General features: G+C 38.4%; 1 protein-coding gene across 1 annotated transcript; it reads right to left on the bottom strand.

The window, feature by feature from the left end:
* Positions 1-21,026, bottom strand: IFNAR1 (interferon alpha and beta receptor subunit 1). Its single transcript, XM_075171698.1, has 11 exons — positions 20,897-21,026; positions 14,331-14,451; positions 12,683-12,876; positions 11,819-11,976; positions 10,491-10,638; positions 9,419-9,533; positions 8,385-8,587; positions 7,010-7,164; positions 6,006-6,159; positions 2,776-2,930; positions 1-1,340 (listed from the first exon to the last, which is right to left on the bottom strand). Exons 1-11 carry the CDS (start codon positions 20,976-20,978, stop codon positions 1,113-1,115), a joined length of 1,713 nt encoding a protein of 570 aa, XP_075027799.1. The 5' UTR covers positions 20,979-21,026; the 3' UTR covers positions 1-1,112.
* Between the last annotated feature and the right edge of the window lie 1,350 nt (positions 21,027-22,376).

The raw sequence follows: 22,376 nt of genomic DNA, 5'->3' as shown, positions 1-22,376 counted from the left end.
TAAAGTAGTAAACGTGCAAAATTTATTATGTTCTTCAATGAACACAGGGACATAAAATTTATAAAATTAGATCACATCTTCAAAATTAAAAAAAAATATAAACACCATCAGTTGCTTGTTACAATAAACCAACCACATGAAGCTCAAAACCAGTTTACTCTAAATCATAAAAAATAAGGTACTTTTAAAAATTACTTCTGAAGAAAGCGGTGTGCAAATTGAAACGTTATTGCAGCATATCCTTAAAATTTGTACAAAGAGAAGTCTGTTGGCAAAATGAGACTAAGCTGAAAAAGCTTTGAATGACAAGCATCCTCACCATTCTGTTAAAAGGCATTTTCTAAATTCAACTTGGGTCCTTCTAATTACAGAAATCAGTTTCCTCCTTGTTAAAAGAGATTCACATTTCTAAATACAATTCGATAAGAAGTAAAAATTTTAACTTCTGGTTATGTAGCCATGGGGAAAAAAAAATTAATCAAGAATATGCCTCTTAACATACCTTGTCATTTAAAGTAAGAGTATTCTTTAGTTTCTTCTTGCAGTGTACATCTGGCTTGGATGTTTGTTGTTTTTTATCCCAAATGCAGTGCAAAACAATTTGACACAACCTCTATTTACCAGCCGCTTCCATTATGAAATTTTTCTTTACAGTAAAGTGAAGTGAACCACCTTCCTGCCTTTCCCCCTCCCCATACTTGCCTAGATTACTGAGTGCTGTGAGAGAAGAGCACCCTGATGCAGGGACACAAACCTCTAAGATAGCGATAAACTCTTCTTGTGGAACAGAGGAGGCTTTTGCTGAGGTTATCAGGTTCAATTATACAAAGTGTACAGATCTGCTTGTCTTTACGCAGATGGTATTCTTTTTATCATATGATGAAAAGTCAGTCAGAATGGTGTTAAGGTATGAGGAGTCAACTGTGTTTTAACTTCAGTCAGCCTGCAGCAGCGAGGGTATGTAACTTTCCACTAACAAAGTGCAGATTTGGAAACCTGAAGACAAAGATCCCAAAGTCACACTCTCTTCCTTAGGCTGCGACTTTCATAATAAAAAAGTTAAGTGTTTATTACACTGCCAGTCCCATATATGAATTTTATTTTCTTGAAAGTTATACTATTTCCTTCACTAGCATTTCTTCTGATGCTTTGCTCCCTGAAGTATCGTCATCGTTAGAATAATTTCCTGAATCTCGGCTGCTCTGTTTAGAATATTTGTAGTCTTTAAAATCAATTTGATTTACTACTTCTGTGGTGACAGTGCCAATTATAGAACAACTTTCTATTGGTTCTTCTGTAGTTGACAGATAAGGACTGCTAAAGAGCTGTCCTCCAAAACCCTGCAAAAAGAGAAGCAGAAAAGAAAGAGAAGAATATTAATACATAATACCTAAATAACGATTCCGCTTAACACCACAGCTGTACAAATCTGGTTTATTGTATTCAGTAGCATCACGAGGTTTTCTACTTACAATATGCCGTTTGTTTCCTTAAGTTCACAAACTCAAAGTTAGGATGAAGTTTAATTGCATTCATACAATTGAACACTAAAGAATGACTAACATTAATCTTAACTCTCTCGCTATGCTCGCAGTTGTCAATCATCTATATAACTGCAGTACTTCATTGATTATAGCCTTACGAGGCCACACAAGAACTAAAGGAAAATCCTAGTTTAGAACACTTTCAAAGATCATGTGGTAGCACGGGAATGACAGGTGTGTGTTTGCAGAGTCTACAAATCATTACCAGTTATAAAGCAAAGTTTGAAAGAAGAAAGAGAAACTGAGTTGCTGCAGCAGGATACCAAGCCTTATACAGCTCTCAACAGTGCACTGCTGTCTATCCTACATGCTTTAAATCTGTTCTCTGAAGTGGTCATTTATAGCAAATTCATCACAAAAGGTTCTAAATATGCATTGTGTTAATTATGTTACCAGAATTCTACTGAACAAACCAGCTAAAATACTGCCTCACAAATAAATTAAATTCAGATTAGCCCTTGTAAACTATAAGCCTGGTTTTAAATTACAACTTTATTCAGAAAGCTTTGTATACTACATATCCTAGAAGCTTCCGTGAGAAGATGACACACGTTAGGAAGGCCAGACACTGCTCAACATCAATGTTCTGAGAGACACAGAAGAAAGCACAGTGAAAAGCAGTTCTTGCTACATTTCAAAATATACGTACACTGAAGTGTTGCCCTGTGCATTCCAGAACAGGATCCCTACTAAGTACCATCTGTGCCAAGCTGAACTGGAAACTGGACAACATCTGCCTTTTTAGAGACGATCCAGGCCGCTAGGTCAGGAGATGGTAGAAGCATTTGCTGCCTGCTACACTAAAATTTCCTCTAAAGACTGGGTTTGCATTTTCACCTCCTCTGAGTTTTAAAGGATGGCAAAAAAGCTAGAGCACGCTCTTCCAGATAACACAATAGGAGAACATTTCTGGTCTCATAGCAGGGCAAAAGAACGTTATCACATTGGGTAGACACGCAGACTCTCTGGAATGAAGGATTATTAGCAACACTTTTGCACAGATAGAAGAAAAAACATAAAAGTTAAAATATTTGTTAATCACAGAATTCTAGAAATTGATACTATCCATTTTTTCCATAGGAATTCCTGCACTTCATTAAAACCTATACAATTAATCCTGGCATACCCATAAGACCACAGGATAGCAGATAAACACTTTTTCATAATATTTTCTGTTCATTTTTCTAAAAACACATCCACTTAATGAATGAGAAAAAAAGTCTAATCTTACCTCTATGTTCGAAGGAGGCTGGCATGATGGAAAGAACACGTATTTGATTTTATGGTAGGCTTGATACAGGGCAAAAACAAGAGGCATAGCCACAAGCAAGACAGCAATCAGGGCAATTACAAATGTTGCCAAAATGATCAGAGGTAAAATTTTATCTAAAAAAGTGAATAAAAAACATTCAGTCTAGGTATTCATAAACTACAAAGATTAAAGAACAGATTATCTCCAAATCTGCTACAGTATTTATCATAAAATTTCACATTTCTACAGTACTATAACCAGCCATGATGATCATTACAAAAAGGATGCCATTCCAATATCTTGCATAATTTTATTAAAAACACAGCACAAAATATTTATCCAGTATAAGAACACAGGCATTTGCAGACAGGATCAAAACCAAAATCCAGTTATTCCCAGTTATATTCCAGTTATATGTCACTATTTGACAGGACAAAAAGGCTGCACATAGACAGCTACCATGAAGCACCTGATGCATGTAACTCTATTGCGCTATTGCTTGCGTACAGGGTCTAACCCCAAGGAACATAACATGTAATTGGTAGAGACCTCTCCTTTAAAAAGGCAGAGATACAGGAGTAAGAATTCCCATGGGCTATGGAGTAAGAATGCACAATTACTACACTGAAGTTGGCCCATGGTTATTCAGCCAGGAAATTATTAGAGTGCCTAGACTTGCAGGGTCTTCAAGGGCCCAAACGCATCCAAATGATTTCTTGGACAGGAGAGGAACTCCAATTCTAAGCTTCAGATGACTACAACACAGCCAATAGAGAGAAAAGGATCTTCCAGTGAGCATCTATTCCTTTCAGATGCTTATCTAAGAAGAAATCAATCCTAAGGCTATTCCAGTTATTTTCTACGCTGGTAGTCTAGACACTAGCTCAGCACAAGATTTTACTTCGTCAGTACAGAAAGGAGAGATGAATTTCACTTCAATGCTCAAACATGGGGTCATCAACTTGATGACACCAAGCTGAGTGGTGCAGTTGATTAGCTTGAGGTAAGGGACACCATCCAGAGGGACCCTGACAGGCTTGAGAAGTGGGCCCATGTGAACCTCATGAGGTTCAACAAGGCCAAGTACAAGGTCCCGCACCTGGTCTGGGGCAACCCCCGGTATCAATACAGGCTGGGGGACGAAGGGATTGAAAGCAGCCCTGCCGAGAAGGACTTGGGGGTACTGGTGGACGAAAAGCTGGACATGAGCCGGCAATGTGTGCTTGCAGCCTAGAAAGCCAACTGTATCCTCGGCTGCATCAAATGAAGTGGCCAGCAGGTCAAGGGAGGTGATTTTGCCCCTCTACTCCACTCTCATGAGACCCCACGTGGAGTACTACATCCAGCTCTGGGGTCCCCAGCACAAGGCAGACATGGACCCGTCACAGCATGTCCAGAGGAGGGCCACAAAAATGGTCAGAGGGTTGGAACACCTCTCCTATGAAGAAAGGCTGAGAGAATTGGGGTTGTTCAGCCTGGAGAAGAGAAAGCTCCAGGGAGACCTTATTGCAGCCTTTCAATATTTAAAAGGGGCTTATAAGAAAGACAGAGATACTTTTTACCAAAGCCTGTAATGACAGGTCAAGGGGCAACAGTTTTAAGCTGAAAGAGGGTGGGTTTAGATTGGACATAAGGAAGAAATTCTTTATGATGAGGGTGGTGAGACACTGGAACAGGTTGCCGAGAGAAGCTGTGGGTGCCCCATCACTGAAAGTGTTCAAGGTCAGGCTGGACGGGGCTTTGAGCAACCCGATCTAGTGAAAGACATCCCTGCCCATGGCAGGGGGATTGGACTAGATGATCTCCGAAGGTCCTTTCCAACCCAAACCATTCTATGAGTCTATGGTCCTGCATTCCTGTATTAACCCAGGAACTGTGGAAAACCTTCTAACAGACTAGGCTCAGTTCCAGGACTTAAGATTGGGACCTTATGGTAGAAGGAACTTACATGACAGAATCCAACCTTTGATAGTCAAATATTGTAGTCAAAGGAATCTTTTATCTGTTAGTCATAAGCTATTCAGTGGTTAAGTTCAAGAGTCTTGCAAGCTTCCTTCTCCCCTCCACTCTTCTGCTTTGCAACATATTCTCTGGCACTCTCTCTAACAAACATACAAACTGAAGGGAGTTTGAACATACTAAAATTAATACATACCAGGAGAGATTTTACACATAATCAAGACAAGACAATCAGGTCTTTTTATCTCTATTTCCAGTTAGCACGAATGATCAAAGAATGAAAGATTTCCACACTGGGATATAACAATGTATGGGAAGTACAGGGCATGATCTGTATGACTGTGTGTCTCAATATAGAGTCTTGAATGTACTGCTTGGTCTTAAACAGGCTCATTTTAATAGTTATTAGTCTTCCCCATATCCTTCTAACAGTAGAATAGATTAAAGAATTTCTCTTATGATGGTAAAAAAGTAACATCTGTTTCTTTTTAGGCGTGATAAAGACAAAGCAGCGAGGACTACAATATAAATGAATCCTAAGAGCTTAAGATGTGAGAAAGTGGCATTACTATTATTACATTTTCTTAGCTTTAAGTCAGTTCGGATATTTTGTAATTTTTCTAGTGTTACAGCCTGTTAATAGAAGATAATTGGCCAAATTAAATTCAACAGATAACTTGCTCTTATGTTCTGAGTGAGTGTAATCTATCTACAAACGTATTCTCATTTTGCAGAAAGGTGAGCTTTCAGCTATGGTCTGATGATTTGTCTCCTCACACTTTAGCACAGGATTTTTTAAAATTTAGTTCATTCCAAGAAGAATTAAGACAATTTCAAGAATAAAATACTCGTGAAAACACAGCATTTAGTGATTCCTTGCACCCTGCTAAAAATATCTTGAAAGTACTGGAAATTAAAGCTTGCCTATTAACAAGTCATTGTACAGAACTAAATTTAATTCACAATCATTACAGTTATTAATCTGAGATAATTTCTAAACTGAGTTGTGTCATGGAATAACCAGAATGTAATTTTGATCAGGCCAGAACAGAAGCAGTTTATTAGTTTAGCTACAGGAGAGAACACAGAGCAGCAAAGTGACAGATACGGATCTCTGCCCAACTAGGTGCTAACTCTGTGAGGCCATTAAGTCATGCTGCAAATACTTTTTAACTAGTGAGACCTGCAAAGGCCTATGAAGGGTTAACACCTTTATTTCCAGAGGTGTAACAATCCCAAGTTCCTCCTACCTCCAGGTGTTTTGATGCATTCCTCTCTGCTGTAACAACTGCTTTTGTTGTAAACTTCTGAGAATGCTTGTACTTTTACACAGTACAAAGTTGAGGGTGTTACATCAGAGACTGTCCCTATTGTCTGTTTTATCTCTTTCATTTTGATTTCCTCCTGAAAAATAAAAAATGGAAGAATAAGATGCACATAAATAGTACAACAGTCACTCAAATAGATTAGAATTTTGGCCTCCGTTGAAGTAATTCTGTAAGAAGTTAGACACCGTTCTGCACTTGGATTAAATAAAATAAAAGAAACCACACAACTCTCTCTCCTAAGCAAATACGTTCAGGAAACACTTATCAGCAAGAACCAACTGCTTTCACCATACTGAAATTTTACAGTTCAAAGCTATGTGCAAAATGAAACTTCTTCCTGTTGCAGCTTGTTTTCTTCTCTGCTTCCACGCATTTACACATACACACTTACCGATTACTGTAAAATATTTTACTGTAAGAAGCATTCAAAGAATGTGGAAAGATCCATTAAATCATGAGCAAAAGCATGCAAGACTTCATTGTTTTATGATACGTATAGCTCTAAAACTGCAAATACAGAAAGAAAAGAATTTGAGGGGCCAGAAGCTACATTAATTAAGACGGTGCATAGAGTCATACCGTAAGAAAGATGGCATCACAAGAACCCTACAACTTCTATCCGAAAGTGAGCCATTTAGCAGCTTGTACAAAACTCAGTGCAATTCTGCAAATCATTACATACAGCCACATCAATGGAAAAAGATTAAAATCTCAATTACTTTGTAATAAAAGTCATCTTGACCAGATTTTTAAAAGAATCTTTCAGAAAAAAAACCAAACAAAAAACCCCAAAACAAATTGATTGCATGATTGATACACCGTGTATGTGCCTCTTTTGAAAATAAGCTTTTTGAGAAGAACTCAAACTCAGTATTTAAGTCATAACAAATTTTATATACTGTTTTAAGTATTTAACTAGTTCCTACCTCATTATTCGATGAATTCTTCCAATACAGAACCCGGTAAGACAAGTCATAATGGTCCCTCATGACTTCACTCTCAGATCCTCCTGGAGGAGAAATCTGGATATGGAGCAAAGCATCACTGATGTCCACCTTTACACCAGGCGGGCCAATTTCATCTTAAGACATTTAAAAAAAAAGTTAAAAATAAGACTGAAAGAATACAAATAAAAATATTGCATAAAATACTGAAATTTAAATCTATGACAATTTTTAAGGAACATAAGGATACTTAAAAGTCTAACTTGACTAATAGCTTTATTCAGAATCTCAAGTCCTGAGAAATATTTCAATTATTTTCTCTTTCCACATTCATCTGTTGCTTCTGCAAGTTTCAGTGGGATGAAATACACAGATGGTGGGATTAACTCTGTGCAAGTCAAAGGGAAACTACCGAACACTTCTTAATCTCATGAGGATATGGACCCTCTTTTTCACATATACCCTCTTTCAACAGTTACAGTATAGTTGAAAAGTGAGAAGCATTACAGTTTTTGTTTTCTTTTGTTGAATTATTTACCTAGGTCACTGTTATCTTATTAAAGAATTATCCAATTACCAAGAGCTTGGACAAGGGAAAGCTGACATATAGAATAGCTATTGATTCCATCTTCAGTATGGAAGACAATGGAATATTACCCTACATATTAAATAAACATTTCTTGATGTTTATGATTGATAACTTCTTTTGAAGTCAAACATTTTAGTAAGGTCACATTTCTTACAAAATCAAAAAAGTGCAACAAAGATAAAAATTACTCTAACTTCTCTCTGGAGAGTGTTACATATTTTTGACTTAGATGTCACTATCATTTAAGACTGCTTTTTCATGAAGCTCTTCAGGGTTGTACGTCAATGTAATACTGCTTCAGCACAAAATTTAGGGGTGCACTGTGCAAGGGTAGAGAGAAGGAAGAGATAAGAGTAGATGCAGAAGAAAATAGAGGCGGTGGATTCCAAAATCATTTGACTTTGGCATTGTTTTTCTGAGATATCAAGAAGGGCAACCGCCAATGGCAAAAGTCAGACTAGGGATATTTCTAGTACAGTCTCACACAGTGATTAATGTAGTATAGAGTGAGATTATAAAATGCCATATAATGCTTTGTGGTTTAATTTTGTAAAGCAAATTATATGATTCTAAATATAGTGAAATACTGGCTGTGCTGAATAGGGAAGACCATGGGAAAACTCCTGTTTAACTTGATGAGGCCAGGATTCCCAACACAGTTTCTGTAGGGGAACTATGTATTCTGTTTCATTAATCTAACAAGTTTCTTTTTGCTAATAATATCATTAGATGCAAGTTTGTTGAGTCTGAGAAAACACATTTGCTTACTTGTTATCAGAGGATCTACTTTTACTTCATTAGACAAACATGATTTATTATATTCATTCATGGCCTGCACACGGAGATAATAAAATCCAGAAATAGTAGTGATGATAGATGAGAAATTGCATTGTGTATCAGTGATGTTTTCACATCCGGGTACATTGAGCCACTTCACTGAGTAATCATCATGAAGTTTCTTTAGATACCCACTGCAAGAGATATTTTAATAGTTTTTGATGTGAGGTCCTTGAACTATAAAAAAAAAAGCATCTTCACGTGTGCTACATAGTTTATTTTTGGAACAATGGGCCTCTTAGAAATTTCTCATATTTAGAATACTGTTTTTTCAACTATAACAAACAAAGAAGCCAACTGGATCAGGAAATACGAATTAGTGCTTTAATCAAGCCTCAACAGAAAAATTACATATCGGTTTTAGAAATTTTTAAAATCCAAGTTAAGATTTTTATATAGTTCTATTAAGCCGATTATTTTTCTGTCATGCCAAAGGAATTCCAGAAGAATGCCAGAGGTATCTCTTCTCTTCATTTAGATGCTGGCCACAATATTTATGCGACAACTGGATATTAAAATACAGGTTTATAGACATGATGGGTTTTTTCCCATGTTGGAATCTGACCAGAAGTAATCAAATACGTTGACAATTGAAACCTTGAACGCCTGCATTTTTTCTCACTTCTAGTCATCTAATTTCTTCATATTCAAAAAGATATGAAGCAACGCAAACTTCATATCTTTTAAAAATGTTACTTAGCATATATTTAGTAGTCCATACTATCAGATATTTAACACTCTTAAAAGAAGCCTAGTAGCCTGAAATTCTAGGATATGATGTTATATGCAAGCCTTTTAAAAGCCACACGGTGTCCAGATGAGTAGCCAATCTTTCAATGAATACATTATGCCACTTTTGCTAAGTATTTCACTTTAACTTCTAGTAATTGTTTGCAAAATACAATGGATGGCATTTGGAATGACATAACCTGTTTAAACACAGATATGGAAATTGTTTAACTCACATGAGATACTGTACATTGTAGCTCACATGTTGTTTATATCGATTACTCCAATGTAGATGAAATTTCATATTCAAAGCAAGAATGCTCACATTTGTTGCACAGAGTAAGTCATTCACTGCTCAAAATGAAAAGAAAAGGAAACCCACAGTTACTGAAAAGCTTTATATTATGTAAAACAATTTCTCACTGAATGGGCATCTAAATGGGCATGTAAATGGTCATGGTACACTTTCAATAAATAAAAAAATAAATTGTCTGTTTTCATTATAAAGATGGCAAAACAAAGTCTGTGATATATACAGCATATTAAGCCTTTAGTAAAAAAAAAATCAGTTAAAAATCAATTCAGAAAAAATAAAGTACAGAAACGTTGAGATTAGTAGAAATAAACTGGTTCAGCAATAACTCGATGAGACAAATGTGTAAAATACACATGCATAAACATAAAGTAATTTTGATGTACCATCTGTTCAAGCTAATATTTGACTTTCTACATTCCCACACTGTTATTTTTTTCCTGAAATAAACATTTAAAAGTTCTGACCCCTGAACAGCACACAAAAGAATTTAAATTTAGACATGCAAAACAAGCAACTGGTGGCAAACTGCCACTAATTCATTCTTCAGAATCTGTAATAATAAATTCACCACGGCTTGCATAAAAACAGTATTTTTTTAAGCTTAGCTCAACTTTATATGCATTCATTTAGTGCCAAGTATACAAAAGGCTTTTGTTTTGCCTACATACACATCCCCCTCCTCCTGATTCAAAGTCACAAATTCAAAAATTCCCAGTTTTCCAAAATACAGAAAGTAGTTTTTGCAATCCAAATTAATGGACAGAATTTGCCTCAGAGTAAAAACCTTTTTGTACTATTAAAACTCCAATATTGATAGGTGACATTTTATATTGATTTAAAATAGAAAGTGTACATAACTGTCAAGATTGCTGTTACACTAAAATGAGTAGGAACTTGGCACTTCTGCATATTTCTATTGCTTTAGGACAATTTACTCTCCAACAGTTTAAACCTGAGCAATCATTTTAAGATAAAACGATTTCACTCTGTACCTTTACGGGTAGTTTTTATACAATGAATGGGACTGAATAAGCCTTCTTGCAACTCCAAAGGAAGAGTTGCTTGAACTTTCAAACAATAGGTAGTATCTGGTGCAAGATCATCGATTTTGTCAGTAGGGAAAACACTTCGACTTCTGAACTGTAAGAAACAATTGCAAACAGGATATGAAGATAACTGTTCTTCCTGATGAGGTGATTTTTTAAACTATCTTCTTTTTCCCCCAGGTTTCAGCCCGTTTATATAATACGCCATCAAAAATGCTAAAATAGGGAATGAAGGACAATATATGAGCTGAATAAATGCTAAAGGGGAGTTTCCAACTTAGTCACGTGACTGAGGGGAAGGAACATATCGTGCGCCTTTAACACGTGAAAGTGGGGAGGGATTGCGGCACTGCTCTGCATGACACATAACTCACCACACAAATATTCAGGCACATACTCAGAAGAGAAATAGTACACTTCCATCCTTCAATTCACTGAGCGAACACTCCCCCTACCCCTTCCTGCTACCTCCCTGCTTTTGGTTTACCAGACTTTTCAGTGGCTGACCTTTGTACAGAGCTTGTACTGAATTTAAAGCTTTTCTCCCCCTTTGATGTGTAATGATTATGACTAAGTTTTCCAAATGAACACAGATATCTCTTCAATTCCTACCCCTAACCTAGCTGGCACCCATTCCCCTAAAAGGATAAAAAAAGAAAGACTGTTTCTACCTCGGTCTTTACAGAATAGTTGTATCTGCTGTGCGAAACGCACATTATGGCTTGGAAACTAGTTCACAATTACTAGACCTCAAAAGAATCCCTAAAAACCCCCAACCTACAGTATAAAAACAAAGAACTTATTTAATGACACAGGACAGTGTACTGACAGCTGTAGTCAAGCTACATGGTCTCAGCACATAGGTGAGAGGCTAACTTGATCCTCTTACCTCTCCCCTCCCCTATACCTGTGCCTTACTGTAAATGCTTCTTCCCACTGCCCTGAACTCTTTCCCCTCGCTGTTCCTGCTGGCTGAGGGTGGCTCCTGCTCCAACGCATCTGAGATGGTTTCACCGTCTTCCTCATGCATGGGAAAGTGGCTCCAGCATTTAACAGAAATACAAACTCCCATCACAAAATATCTAATACAATCCTCTAGTAAAAACAAAACCAAAAAACCCCAAGAAAACACCCCCTCCCAACTTTTAAATTGCATAGCAACAGTTATACACAGTTACATAATTAAACAATTCCATTTTAGAGCATGAAGCAATTAAAGTACATCTCTGACAGTTATGTTAAGGTTAAATAGCAAAAAAAAAAAGTGATCATACCTTTGCATTTGACGAATTTTCCCAGATAACTAGATTGTATTTAAAACGTAGATGATCTATCCACATTTTTCGAACCTGATTTGCTTCTGGAGGGGAAACCGTAATTTTTATGACTCCGTTTATGGACTGCAACTCTATTCCTGGGGGACCAATCTGAGCTGCAAATATTAAAAGAAAAAAGAGTCAAAGCATGACCATTTAAAGAAAAAACACCAAAAAAGTCATTTACATTAATAAAACCACAGTAACTGCCTATAATATCTTATTTTTAATTCTTTTGAGGCAGTAACAAGATCACAGTAATTGCCTATAGCATCTCAGTTTTCATGAATCTCAGGCAGTACCTAACAGAAATCTAACCTAACAACCAACCACCGTTACCTGGTTCTAAAAGCAGCAGAGTTAAAATGCAACATTACTAGTGAATGTTTTCCAGAATCTGCAGTGAAAATCAGTGTAAGTTATTCTAAAACATGGAAGGCAAGAAACCTAGCTCAAACAAATCAGTCCAACATTGAAGGAAGCCTTCAGTACCATACTATACTGAAACTACTGAAAAGTCATAAGGTCAGAAGAAAACTTCCAGAAAAGACCACTGTCAAAAAGGATTTTTCTGAAATCTAGAAAAATACAGTGTGACAGAAAATTCTGGCAGAAAAACAGCATCACTTAGAGTACTTTCCCCTTTCCAGAAAAGAGAGAATCATAACATTCCATGACCTGCAAATATCTTATATTTCACTAAGGTTGAGAAAACTACTAGCTCATGTTGTTATGAGCAATGGAAACCACATGCGCTTTTTCCACAATAATGCGCTGAAGGACATTTAACTAAAAATGTTACAGTATATATGGAGCTCATACCTATAAAATACGGAATCATTTCAAAAATGCTAGACCATGGAGACACTTCTTCCCTTCTTTCAGCCCTTATACGCACATGATGTGTATCATAGTATTCGGTTATCGCTGAGGAAAAGTCACATTCTGTGCGAGTAATATTCTGACACCCAGGCAACTCCTTCCATTCTGTTTCATTTGCCTCAAAATCTTCAAACCTGTAAGAAAGAAAACACCCCAAAGATAAAACCAATACACAATTTAAGTCTTGAGATTCTTTTTCCTTTTCTTCTTAATGCTAATAAATGTCACACCATTTAATGCTGTTTTATCACCAGCACCAGTGTAATCGGCATTGTCTACTTAGTTACCCTGGAATTCATATCGCCATTTAATTCATTAATTTAATCTATTAATTTATTAGTTTAGCCTTATTACCAAAGGTTAACTATCAATCTGCCAAGTCTGATACCAGTTTGCTTTATTCACCCTGTAAACACATGGTATCAGAAAACAGCATCAAAGAACTGCCAAAATCCAGAATTACATCCTTAGCACATGATCCTAGTCTGGCAACGATTTTATAATTCATTGGAAGAAACTTAGAAGTCCTGATGGCAAGAATTGCTTAAAAGAGCATAAAAGCAGCAAACCCCCCTCAATTCTAACATTAGCAAGTGATGTAGATTAGGGGAAAAGAAAAACACAAAGGAGAAAACTGGAGTTCAGCAGTAAGTGTTGGAATAATTAGCTTTACAGAAGCTATTTTTCTTGTGAGTTAACAGACATCCATACCATATATGAAAGAGACATTTCATGTAGAGATTAGAAATGTTCTGACCAAAAAAAGAGGCACAGACTTGTAGCAGTAATTGTTTATCCTCAACTCCTATCGTATCTTTCAGACCAGTATTACGTTTTTAAAATAAAACTGTTTTCAAAGCAGCTGTTTCTCATCTACACATTGAAGAAGGCAAGCTTTTTTTTTTAAAAAAATCCAAAATCATATCCTAGGAAATCTTAAAATCAAGAACTTCTTAAGTGATTTTATCTTAGAAGAGTTTTTTAATATTTACTTGTCAGGAAAGTGCCACAAAATACCAAATGTATATGTATATGCATGCATAAGTATCAGTATATGAAACAACTGAAGAAAATCAAGCAAACATTTAAGAACAAAAATTAAATTGTTTCATCTGGAGATTAAAATTCGCAGATGAGAAATCTGGATTCATAAACACTGACAAATTATTCAAAAGCTACACTGAAAATTCTCTCAAATTCTCTGTGTGTGTGTGTGGCCACAATGTAGCTTAATTAAAAAAACGAAACAGAGAATAAATAAATCTAAATACTACACTTCTAAATGTACCCGTTAATCTTCTCAAAAGAACCGCTCTAGTATTAAGCATTACTACCAAGTGTGTTCTGCACTTATAACACGTCACTATCAGTGAACAATCTAATTTTACAGATGAATTAGTCAAACGAAGGACAATACTAGGATTTCACTTAATTTCAAGACTTAATCTCTCTGGCCTCTACTTTCTGGATTTCAAAAGTCTCTAGAAGTTTTACACAGCAGTATCAAGAAGCATAGTAATTAATTAATATGCTCTTCTACACAAATAAGCATCAGACATTTCTGGCTCAGAATAAAGTTACTACTTACCGCCGGTATTCTGCTGAAAATGTTACATTGGTATCATTCCCAGTGTAGTTCCACCTTAGAGTGAAATTTGTATTTACAACATAGACCTGAATATCCTGCGGACTCTTCAGATTAGTTTGGCCTACAAGAAAGTAACATAAAAGTATACAAAGATTGGAATAAATAATTTGTACATAACTTAAGAATAGCCTACTTTTGTTAAAAAAGAAGTAGAGTGTTATAGTGAAGTGAAATAACAATAAACATAAGAGCTAAGAAAACCCCACGCTATTCAAACGGCACTTCAGTATATAGCTCAGAAGCTGTGCATCAGGTCGCTCCTTTGCCTAGTTGACTATGCAGCTCTTTCCTCTGTGCTTGAGGTCTTTCTCCCCACACCCCTTTAAAAAAAGTATATACAGTTGTAACATTCAAGGCCTGTGCTCACTGTCATGGGTTGATTATAAGCAGGCTGAATGCATTTAAACCAGTATTTTACTGGTTGGATCCAACATCTGGATCTCAGCTGCAAAGTGCTAGGGATTGACCTAATGCTGTCATTTCACAGTTGCGGAACAGATTTAGCATAGCAGACTTGTTTTATGTCACGTGTTACTGCCATAAATTCAACGTTTTGAACATAAATCCCTTTCAGTGAGGCTTCATCACATAGCAGATCTTCTATCTTGCTCATGGTAATCCTGTGTTTTCTCTTACACAAAGAACAGTGCATAAAATGACTTATGGAGGGCAAGGGCTAAGTCTCAGGACACATATAAGAACGTCCATAACATCAAGGGAAGGACCAGACCATGAGAAGAGAAGGCTTAACAGGCAGATTGCCAACAGGAGGGAGGCATGCACGGTAGAATCATCTGCAGGATAGCTTTTTCTCCTCTTTATTTCCTACCTTTCAAAAAAAATTATTAAAAAAAACCCCAACTGCCTCATAATTACCTTATATTCCACTTCCTAAAGAAGACTTCTTTATCATTAACTCTGAGATATGTAGAATCAGCAGTGTTCCATTTGGTATACAATTCAGGTATCAGAGGGCAGATGAGAGTAACAATGCTGTGGGAGAAGGAATTATTCTGATACTTAGGAAAACTGAAATTTATCTAGCTATTTATACGGTACATTTTGCTTTGAATTATTTCACGCCAGTCTATGGCACTGCTTCAAAGCAGTGAGGCTAAAAAGTTACAATCAGGGCTGAAAGTTTGGACCGGAAGTTTTCTAGTACTAGAAACTAAACTAGGCTGTGGCTTACAGAGCAAAGGGAAACAGTGTTAAGGGAATACACATGAACTGAGGAAACCTCAGGCAGAAGTCATTAAAATTATACCAAAACCACCAACTAAGCAGCCATATCCAGATTTACAGAGCTTAAACCTCATCTCAGTCCTTCTGCCTGGTAGTATCTTTGACAACCCAGGCTATGTACAATTTAGGCAGCGCATACCTCTGTCCTCTGACTAAGAATGCACTTCCAACTTCTAACACGTCAGGAAAAAAATAAAATCAACAAAATAATAATTAAAAAAAAAATCACCACACACCTCTCTGACTTGACTTTCTATTTTAACCAGTTGTGTGTTACACTATTAATCCCTTCCCAATGGCTACAACTTCTACAAACATATGTTAGTGACCATCACTCTGAAATTGCTTTTTGATGTCAGTCTAATATGTGATTATATTAAGAAGAAATCAGAACAATACATGCCATTTCACCTGGGCAATCAAAGTCCGTTTGCACATCTAAAGAATTATCCTGAATTTGATTTTAAGAGTGGCTCTTTGTTGCAAAAACTATTTCATATTTTACATGATGACCAAATTCTCTTTATAAAAAGGAAATGCATGTGGAAAAGCAATTTATAAACTGAAGTCTGCAAAATCCTTTTGGAGAACAGAGTCGAAGTGGTATCCACAGACTACTGACTTTTGGAAATAACTCCTGAAAGCACAAAACTTGAAAGGAAAACAATTCAATAAAACTTAATGGATCCCACTACAGAATTTACTTTCACAACGCATTAATTTGTTACTCTTCTGAGCTGACAGACTAAGATAAGCCCAGAGAATGCCAAACTACATCTGATCATCAGAAAACAAGAAAGCAAAGGAAATAACTGATTTTTTTCAGATATTTATCCAACAGATGGCTACAGTTCAGCCAAAAAGCTTATGATAACAAAGGCAGCTATTTCAGATCTTAGCAAATAACAGCAATTTTGAATATTTATATCCCTTCACAAAGAAAATACTCACTTCATGGGAAAACATTATTTTCACTTTATTTGAGAATGTTTGCATTAAATCTAAGAATCAAAAAGCCTGGAACAAAAAAGTTCCACTAGCTCTTAATAATAATTAAAAAAAAGCAAAAAAAAAAAAAGGCAAAAAAAAAAGCAGAACTCTGCTATTACCATAGAAAGTATAAGCCTGCTAGAGCCACCTGAAAAAAAAAAAAGTAATAATTTGTTTGAAGAATACCACCACCTATGGTAATTGATAGATTTAATGTTATAATCTTGCTTAGTAAAATTCATTGCTTTATCACCCAGTGGAAGATTATTTAAGTGTTGTGATATAGCATAACACTTTCAATTTCAGTTCTAAAGAAACATCAACAGATCGACATATTTCAGATCTGAAGCGCAGGGTAGTGCTTTTCCGTGTAAATACATGTATTCACGTATTTGCAGAGACTTAAAAAAACATCATTCATACACTCAATCTCTGTTTAAATATTTATTTGTAAAAGATCTTAATAAACAGTATGACAGAAAACCTGTTTCAAACCGTCTTTTTGGAATGTAATTCAACAGCTGACCTTTGAGCAGCCTCCTAAAGCAGCCAGAAAGCGAGATACGGTTTCCTCAATTCTCTAGCAGCACACATACGAGGTTTAAAAACCTGCCATGGCAGTACTAAACAGAAGTCTTTACAACAAGAGATTCCCAAGGTAGATTCTTTACCCTGAACAACATAGAACCTTGGAAAAAACCATAAGAAGGTAGGATTAGATAACATAGTATTAGCTGAGAACCACATTGCGCCTACAGAGCTCCAACACTGATAAAAAATGCTACTATATGTTAAGACTATTATTTTTGTTTGCCTTGGGTAGAAAATCAAATATTCACTGCACTTCCAGAGTATCTTCCCCACATTTTCAAATCCTTCTCTTACACATAGCATGCAGCTTACAATAATTCTTACTAGACCTTTTCCATTTGAGATCAGACAGGAAAAAGGAAGTCTGGAAGCAGAAACAAAATCGTTTCAAGATTCATGTCTCCCCAAGTTACAAAAAACATCCTGAGTAAGACATCCAACTAGTGTTTTAAGCTAGGCCTGCTTTTTCTAAAGCTGGTAAATACCACAGCAAATAATCATATCCTCCCTCTGGACACAAACAATATTGTAAAAATACAGCTCTGGATTCTGACATTTGGAAGAAGATACAGTATTCCAGTCCTGGAGTAAGAGCACTAAAGGGATTTATTCCAGAACAGCTTTGGTTAAAGGCCCAAAAGATGACTGTCACAAGTCTCAGATTTGACTGCCTCTTTCTCCGACAACTTCCTCATACAAATTTGAACAAGGTTGGACTCCATCTTGACATTTACCCTTTTGTAATCCTCCTTACAAACTGCTGAAACTAGAGCTGTTTTCAGTGGCACGTGATAGCCTTTACAGAACTTTAATAATCAGAAACATGCTATTCAGAGACATCACCTGTAAAATTAACTTAAAATCCACTACAGAGTTAAAAGTAACTTGCACAAATTACTCAGGGAAGACCCTATAGCTTTCAGGGAATTTTCAGAAAGTTGTTCAGTGTTATGTTCAACAACAACGTACAAGCGTGAGCACTTGCGGTCAGCGCGCAGCAATAGTCAAAAAGGGAAAAAAAAAGTCAGAAATTTATATGGAATTAAGGGAGTAAAATAGAAAGCTTAATGTTGTTACATAAATTCATTATAGGCTTATCTTCCACACCGTGTGCAGCTCTAGGGTGCCCACTCTCACAAGCAGACAGCAGAACAGAATAAGGCAGAGAAGGGTGACAAGGACAACCCAAGGTGTGGAACAGCTTCTGTCCTGGGAGGAATCAGACTATGATTCTTCAGCCTGAAAAGGAGGTCGAGGGGAGGTGTTGTGGAGGATCTATCCCGAGCTTGATTAGGTACTTTCCTCCTTGCCCTGGTCAGGAAACCAGATTATTGCTTCAGAAGGATCTCCCAGTCCTGACAGACATCCCTGATAATTCAAACTATCTTCACCAGGAAATCAAGTTTCTTATCCAAATTCAAATGCCTATTTATTGAGGGTTCCAGGTTGCAATTATGCTGTTTAATCTGTTAACTCCATCTCCTGTTGCAGGTAAAAAGAGGGATATAATCAGAGAGACAACTATAATTTTATATTCTGAGGAATGTCTTTGGTTGAAATTTGTTAAAAGTTAATGATCATCAATTCGCATTTTAACACTTCCTAATCACCCATTCATATATTGGAAGCACAGAAACTGAGCTGGAAGAAACCTTGCAAGATCATCTATATTTCACATTGGAGAAAGCAGGTGGCCAATTCTATGTACATCATCAGATGTTTGTGTAGAGAAATCCTACGGTTTCCACCGCTGCATAATCTATTTTTACAGGCCTCCAATCTCCTGAAATATTTTGCTACCCTTACCATTAGAGATTAGGGAAAGCTTTCTGTAAATCATAGAATCATAGAATCATTAAGGTTGGAAAAGACCTCTAAGATCACTGAGTCCAACCGTCAACCCAACACCACCATGCCCACTACACCATGTCCCTAAGCGCCTCATCTACACGTCTTTTAAATACTTCCAGGGATGGTGACTCAACCACTTCCCTGGGCAGCCTGTTCCAAGGCCTGACCACTCCTCTTTCAGTAAAGAAATTTCTCCTAATATCCAATCTAAACCTCCCTTGGCGCAACTTGAGGCCATTTCCTCTCGTCCTATCGCTAGTTACTTGGCAGAAGAGACCAACACCCACCTCGCTACAACCTCCCTTCAGGGAGTTGTAGAGCACGATGAGGTCTCCCCTCAGCCTCCTCTTCTCCAGGCCAAACAACCCCAGTTCCCTCAGCCGCTCCTCATGAGACTTGTGCTCCAGGCCCTTCACCAGCTTCGTGGCCCTCCTCTGGACACGCTCCAGCACCTCAACGTCCTTCTTGTGGTGAGGGGCCCAGAACTGAACACAGTATTCGAGGTGCGGCCTCACCAGTGCCGAGTACAGGGGCACGATCACCTCCCTGCTCCTGCTGGCCACACTATTTCTGATACAGTTCTGATACAGTGTTATCGGTTCCATGAGCAGAAGGGTGCTCTAGATAACCAGGGAGAACTCTTACTGCAAGAACTTTTATACAGGAGCAGCAGAGAGGAACTGCTGGTTTTGATAAGGCAGAAGGTGAGAGGTCACTGTAGCAGAGCAATTCCTTCTAACTCTAGAAGTAGTATGAGGTATGTTAGTCATTTGCTATAATATGTGTGGGTTAATCAAAGTAGCTGCACGTATCACAATGCTGCCAGTTTTGGGATGGAATTTGGGGCTGATGCACAAAGAATTCACCTACAAACCAAATGGCTGAAAGAAAACAAAGAAAGAGAAGAGGTCCCAGAGCTGCTTCTCTGCCTGAATCCTACCATGAACGCAAAGTGTGGACCCCTGAAAACAGCCTCTCTCTAGTCTTCTTTTAGGTATACTGAACTAGAGCAATACAATCTTATACAGAATTCAAGAGTTTAGGTGGCATCAGAAGCAGCATGCACACACTAGCCCATGGCTAGAATATTTCCATTATCCAAACTAGCTTAGCCCATATACTCTCTGTTGCATGTCACGATGTCCTGTAAATATGCAGGAAAGTAATTTACAGCTTCTCTGGGCTGCACAATACATCCCCCTTGAAAAAGGTTTTGTGCAATAGTTGTTTCTTGCTGCTTAAGAATGTAAGAGGCACGTGTTACCATCCCGTGAAATAAAATCCTCACCCTGCAATTTTACTTCTCTCATTTCCGTATATATACTTTGGGCTCTGTCAGGCTAGACTGAGAGGCCTTTCAAGCAAATCAATACGATCCAGAGCCTGTTTGCCCTACAATTGCCTCTACAATTCACAGATAGCAAGTAAGCCTGAGGCAGACGAGATGAAGACAGCTACTTAACTGTAGAGTAAAACCCGAGGCACTCGCCGGAAGCCGAGCCCCGCTTACCCAGGCAGACACACCTAACCAGACCCAAGGCCTGGAGGCCTCTGCATCCCCGCAGCGGCGCCTACGCTGCGGGCTCCGGGACCCCTCACAGCGCCGCAGGCCGAGGAGCCGCGCAGCCGCTGCAGGACCGAAGCGGGAGCGCCCGCAGCCGCGCGTCTCGGCGGGGGCGCTGCCGGCGGCACCCGTACCGCGCCGCCCGCCGCAGGGCAGCAGCGGCACAAGCCGCGACCATCACCTTTGAGAACGGGCACCGCACCAGCCCCCCGCCGCCGCCCGGGTGCCGTGCCGTGCCCTGCCCTGCCCGCTCACCGGGACCCACCTGCGCAGCGTAGGGGCAGCGCGATGAGGAGGCAGGACAGCAACGCCGCCACGGCCGCGCGCCCCACGCCAAACGTCGCCATCCGTCTCTCAGCACTACCGGCGCCCGCACCGTTACCGGAAGCCCCGGGCGGCTGCGCATGCGCAGGTAGCCGGCGGTGGGGACGGGGGAGGTGTGGGCACGGCATGTAGCCGTGGGGTCTGTTGCCACGATCCTTGACGTGGGACTTGGACCCAGCTCACTTTTTGCGGCAGAAGTTCTGGTTTTATGACTAAAAAGCTCATCTTCTCTTTTTCTGTTTCGTATTTTTCCTGAGGTTGCCCAGCTGCAGTGGTTGGGAGGGTCGAAGTCAGGGCTTACCTTTCGCTTCCTACCCCCTCAGAGCAACAAACCCCTGAGTGGTCACAGCAACGCGTTCAGGGATGAGGATTTGAAAGTCTGGTAGGCAAAGGTCTATGCCCTCTCCATCCTAGGTGCTACAAACATTACATTTTTTATTGCTTAAGGAGATGACGATCCTTCCAGCCATACTTCTGGATAAAAGTGTTCCAAGCTGCTGCTGGTGTCCTTTTTGCTACGAGGTGCTACACGTACTCTGAGCATGTCTACTAAGCCTTACAATCAATGTAATTTTAATTTCTGGTTTCTATTATTAATTTGGATCAATAAATATGCAATGCAATAAATTCACAATGCAGAAGTATATTTTCTGTGTAACAGAACTGAGTGAATAATAGGCTATTAAGTACCACTTGGTGCGGGCCATCATATCTATCATGATCATCGTATGATCTAGTCAGTAAACAATGAGTGAGGAGGAAGTGTGTTGTGATGAAGGTAACAAAGTAGGACATAATCTGTGAAATACTGTCAGCTTCACCACAACTTCCTGTGTGATTTTTTGTAAACTGATTGCTCTTTAAGACAAAGGCTGTTATTTATCCTTTATCTGAACCTGTAAAAAAAAGAAGTCAGTATATTAGTATTGCTGAAGTACCTTTGAAATCTCAATGAGAGGATTTCAAAGCAACATTCAGCATAGCTATTGTACTGTCAGTGCTCTTTGATAAATGGAGTGAAATGACAACCTTTCGTAAATATTAGGAATGCCATTTTCAGGAGACAAGCCTTTCCAGTGGCAGTCACGTTCCTGTTAGTCTGCTGTGAACAATTATTTGGTAATTTTCTAATGCAGATCTTGACTGGCCACACTCCTAACAACAATTAGGGCTCTCCCGGTTGGCAGTCTCCTTGAGAAGGAACCCAAATGACATATTGTTATGTTCACAGTGTTAATGGCTGACACCAAAGAGGCCTTCGCTTTGTGCATCACTGATGCTATGCTTCTCCAGCTGAGGAAGACACCCACCGTCTTATGGGGTCAAACGGAGCCAATACTAGACAGTTCTTTCCCATCATAAGATGGGCATTATTGCATATAAGCAGCAGACTTGTCCCACAAGGGTCACTCCACCCTTTC

The sequence above is a fragment of the Calonectris borealis genome, chromosome 1 (genome assembly GCF_964195595.1).
Source record: "Calonectris borealis chromosome 1, bCalBor7.hap1.2, whole genome shotgun sequence".
Taxonomy (NCBI): domain Eukaryota; kingdom Metazoa; phylum Chordata; class Aves; order Procellariiformes; family Procellariidae; genus Calonectris; species Calonectris borealis.
The sequence above is the reverse complement of the archived record's forward strand: the minus strand, read 5'-3'. Positions and strand labels throughout refer to the sequence as shown.

Bases quoted from the DNA above. Each gene is read 5' to 3' on its own strand.
- IFNAR1 (XM_075171698.1), bottom strand. From the start codon at position 20,978: ATGGCGACGTTTGGCGTGGGGCGCGCGGCCGTGGCGGCGTTGCTGTCC. The intron at 14,452-20,896 runs GTGGGTCCCGGT...ACTTTCTTGTAG, and splicing joins GCTGCCCCTACGCTGCGCAG to GCCAAACTAATCTGAAGAGT. The intron at 10,639-11,818 runs GTATGATCACTT...TGTTTCTTACAG, and splicing joins AAAATTCGTCAAATGCAAAG to TTCAGAAGTCGAAGTGTTTT.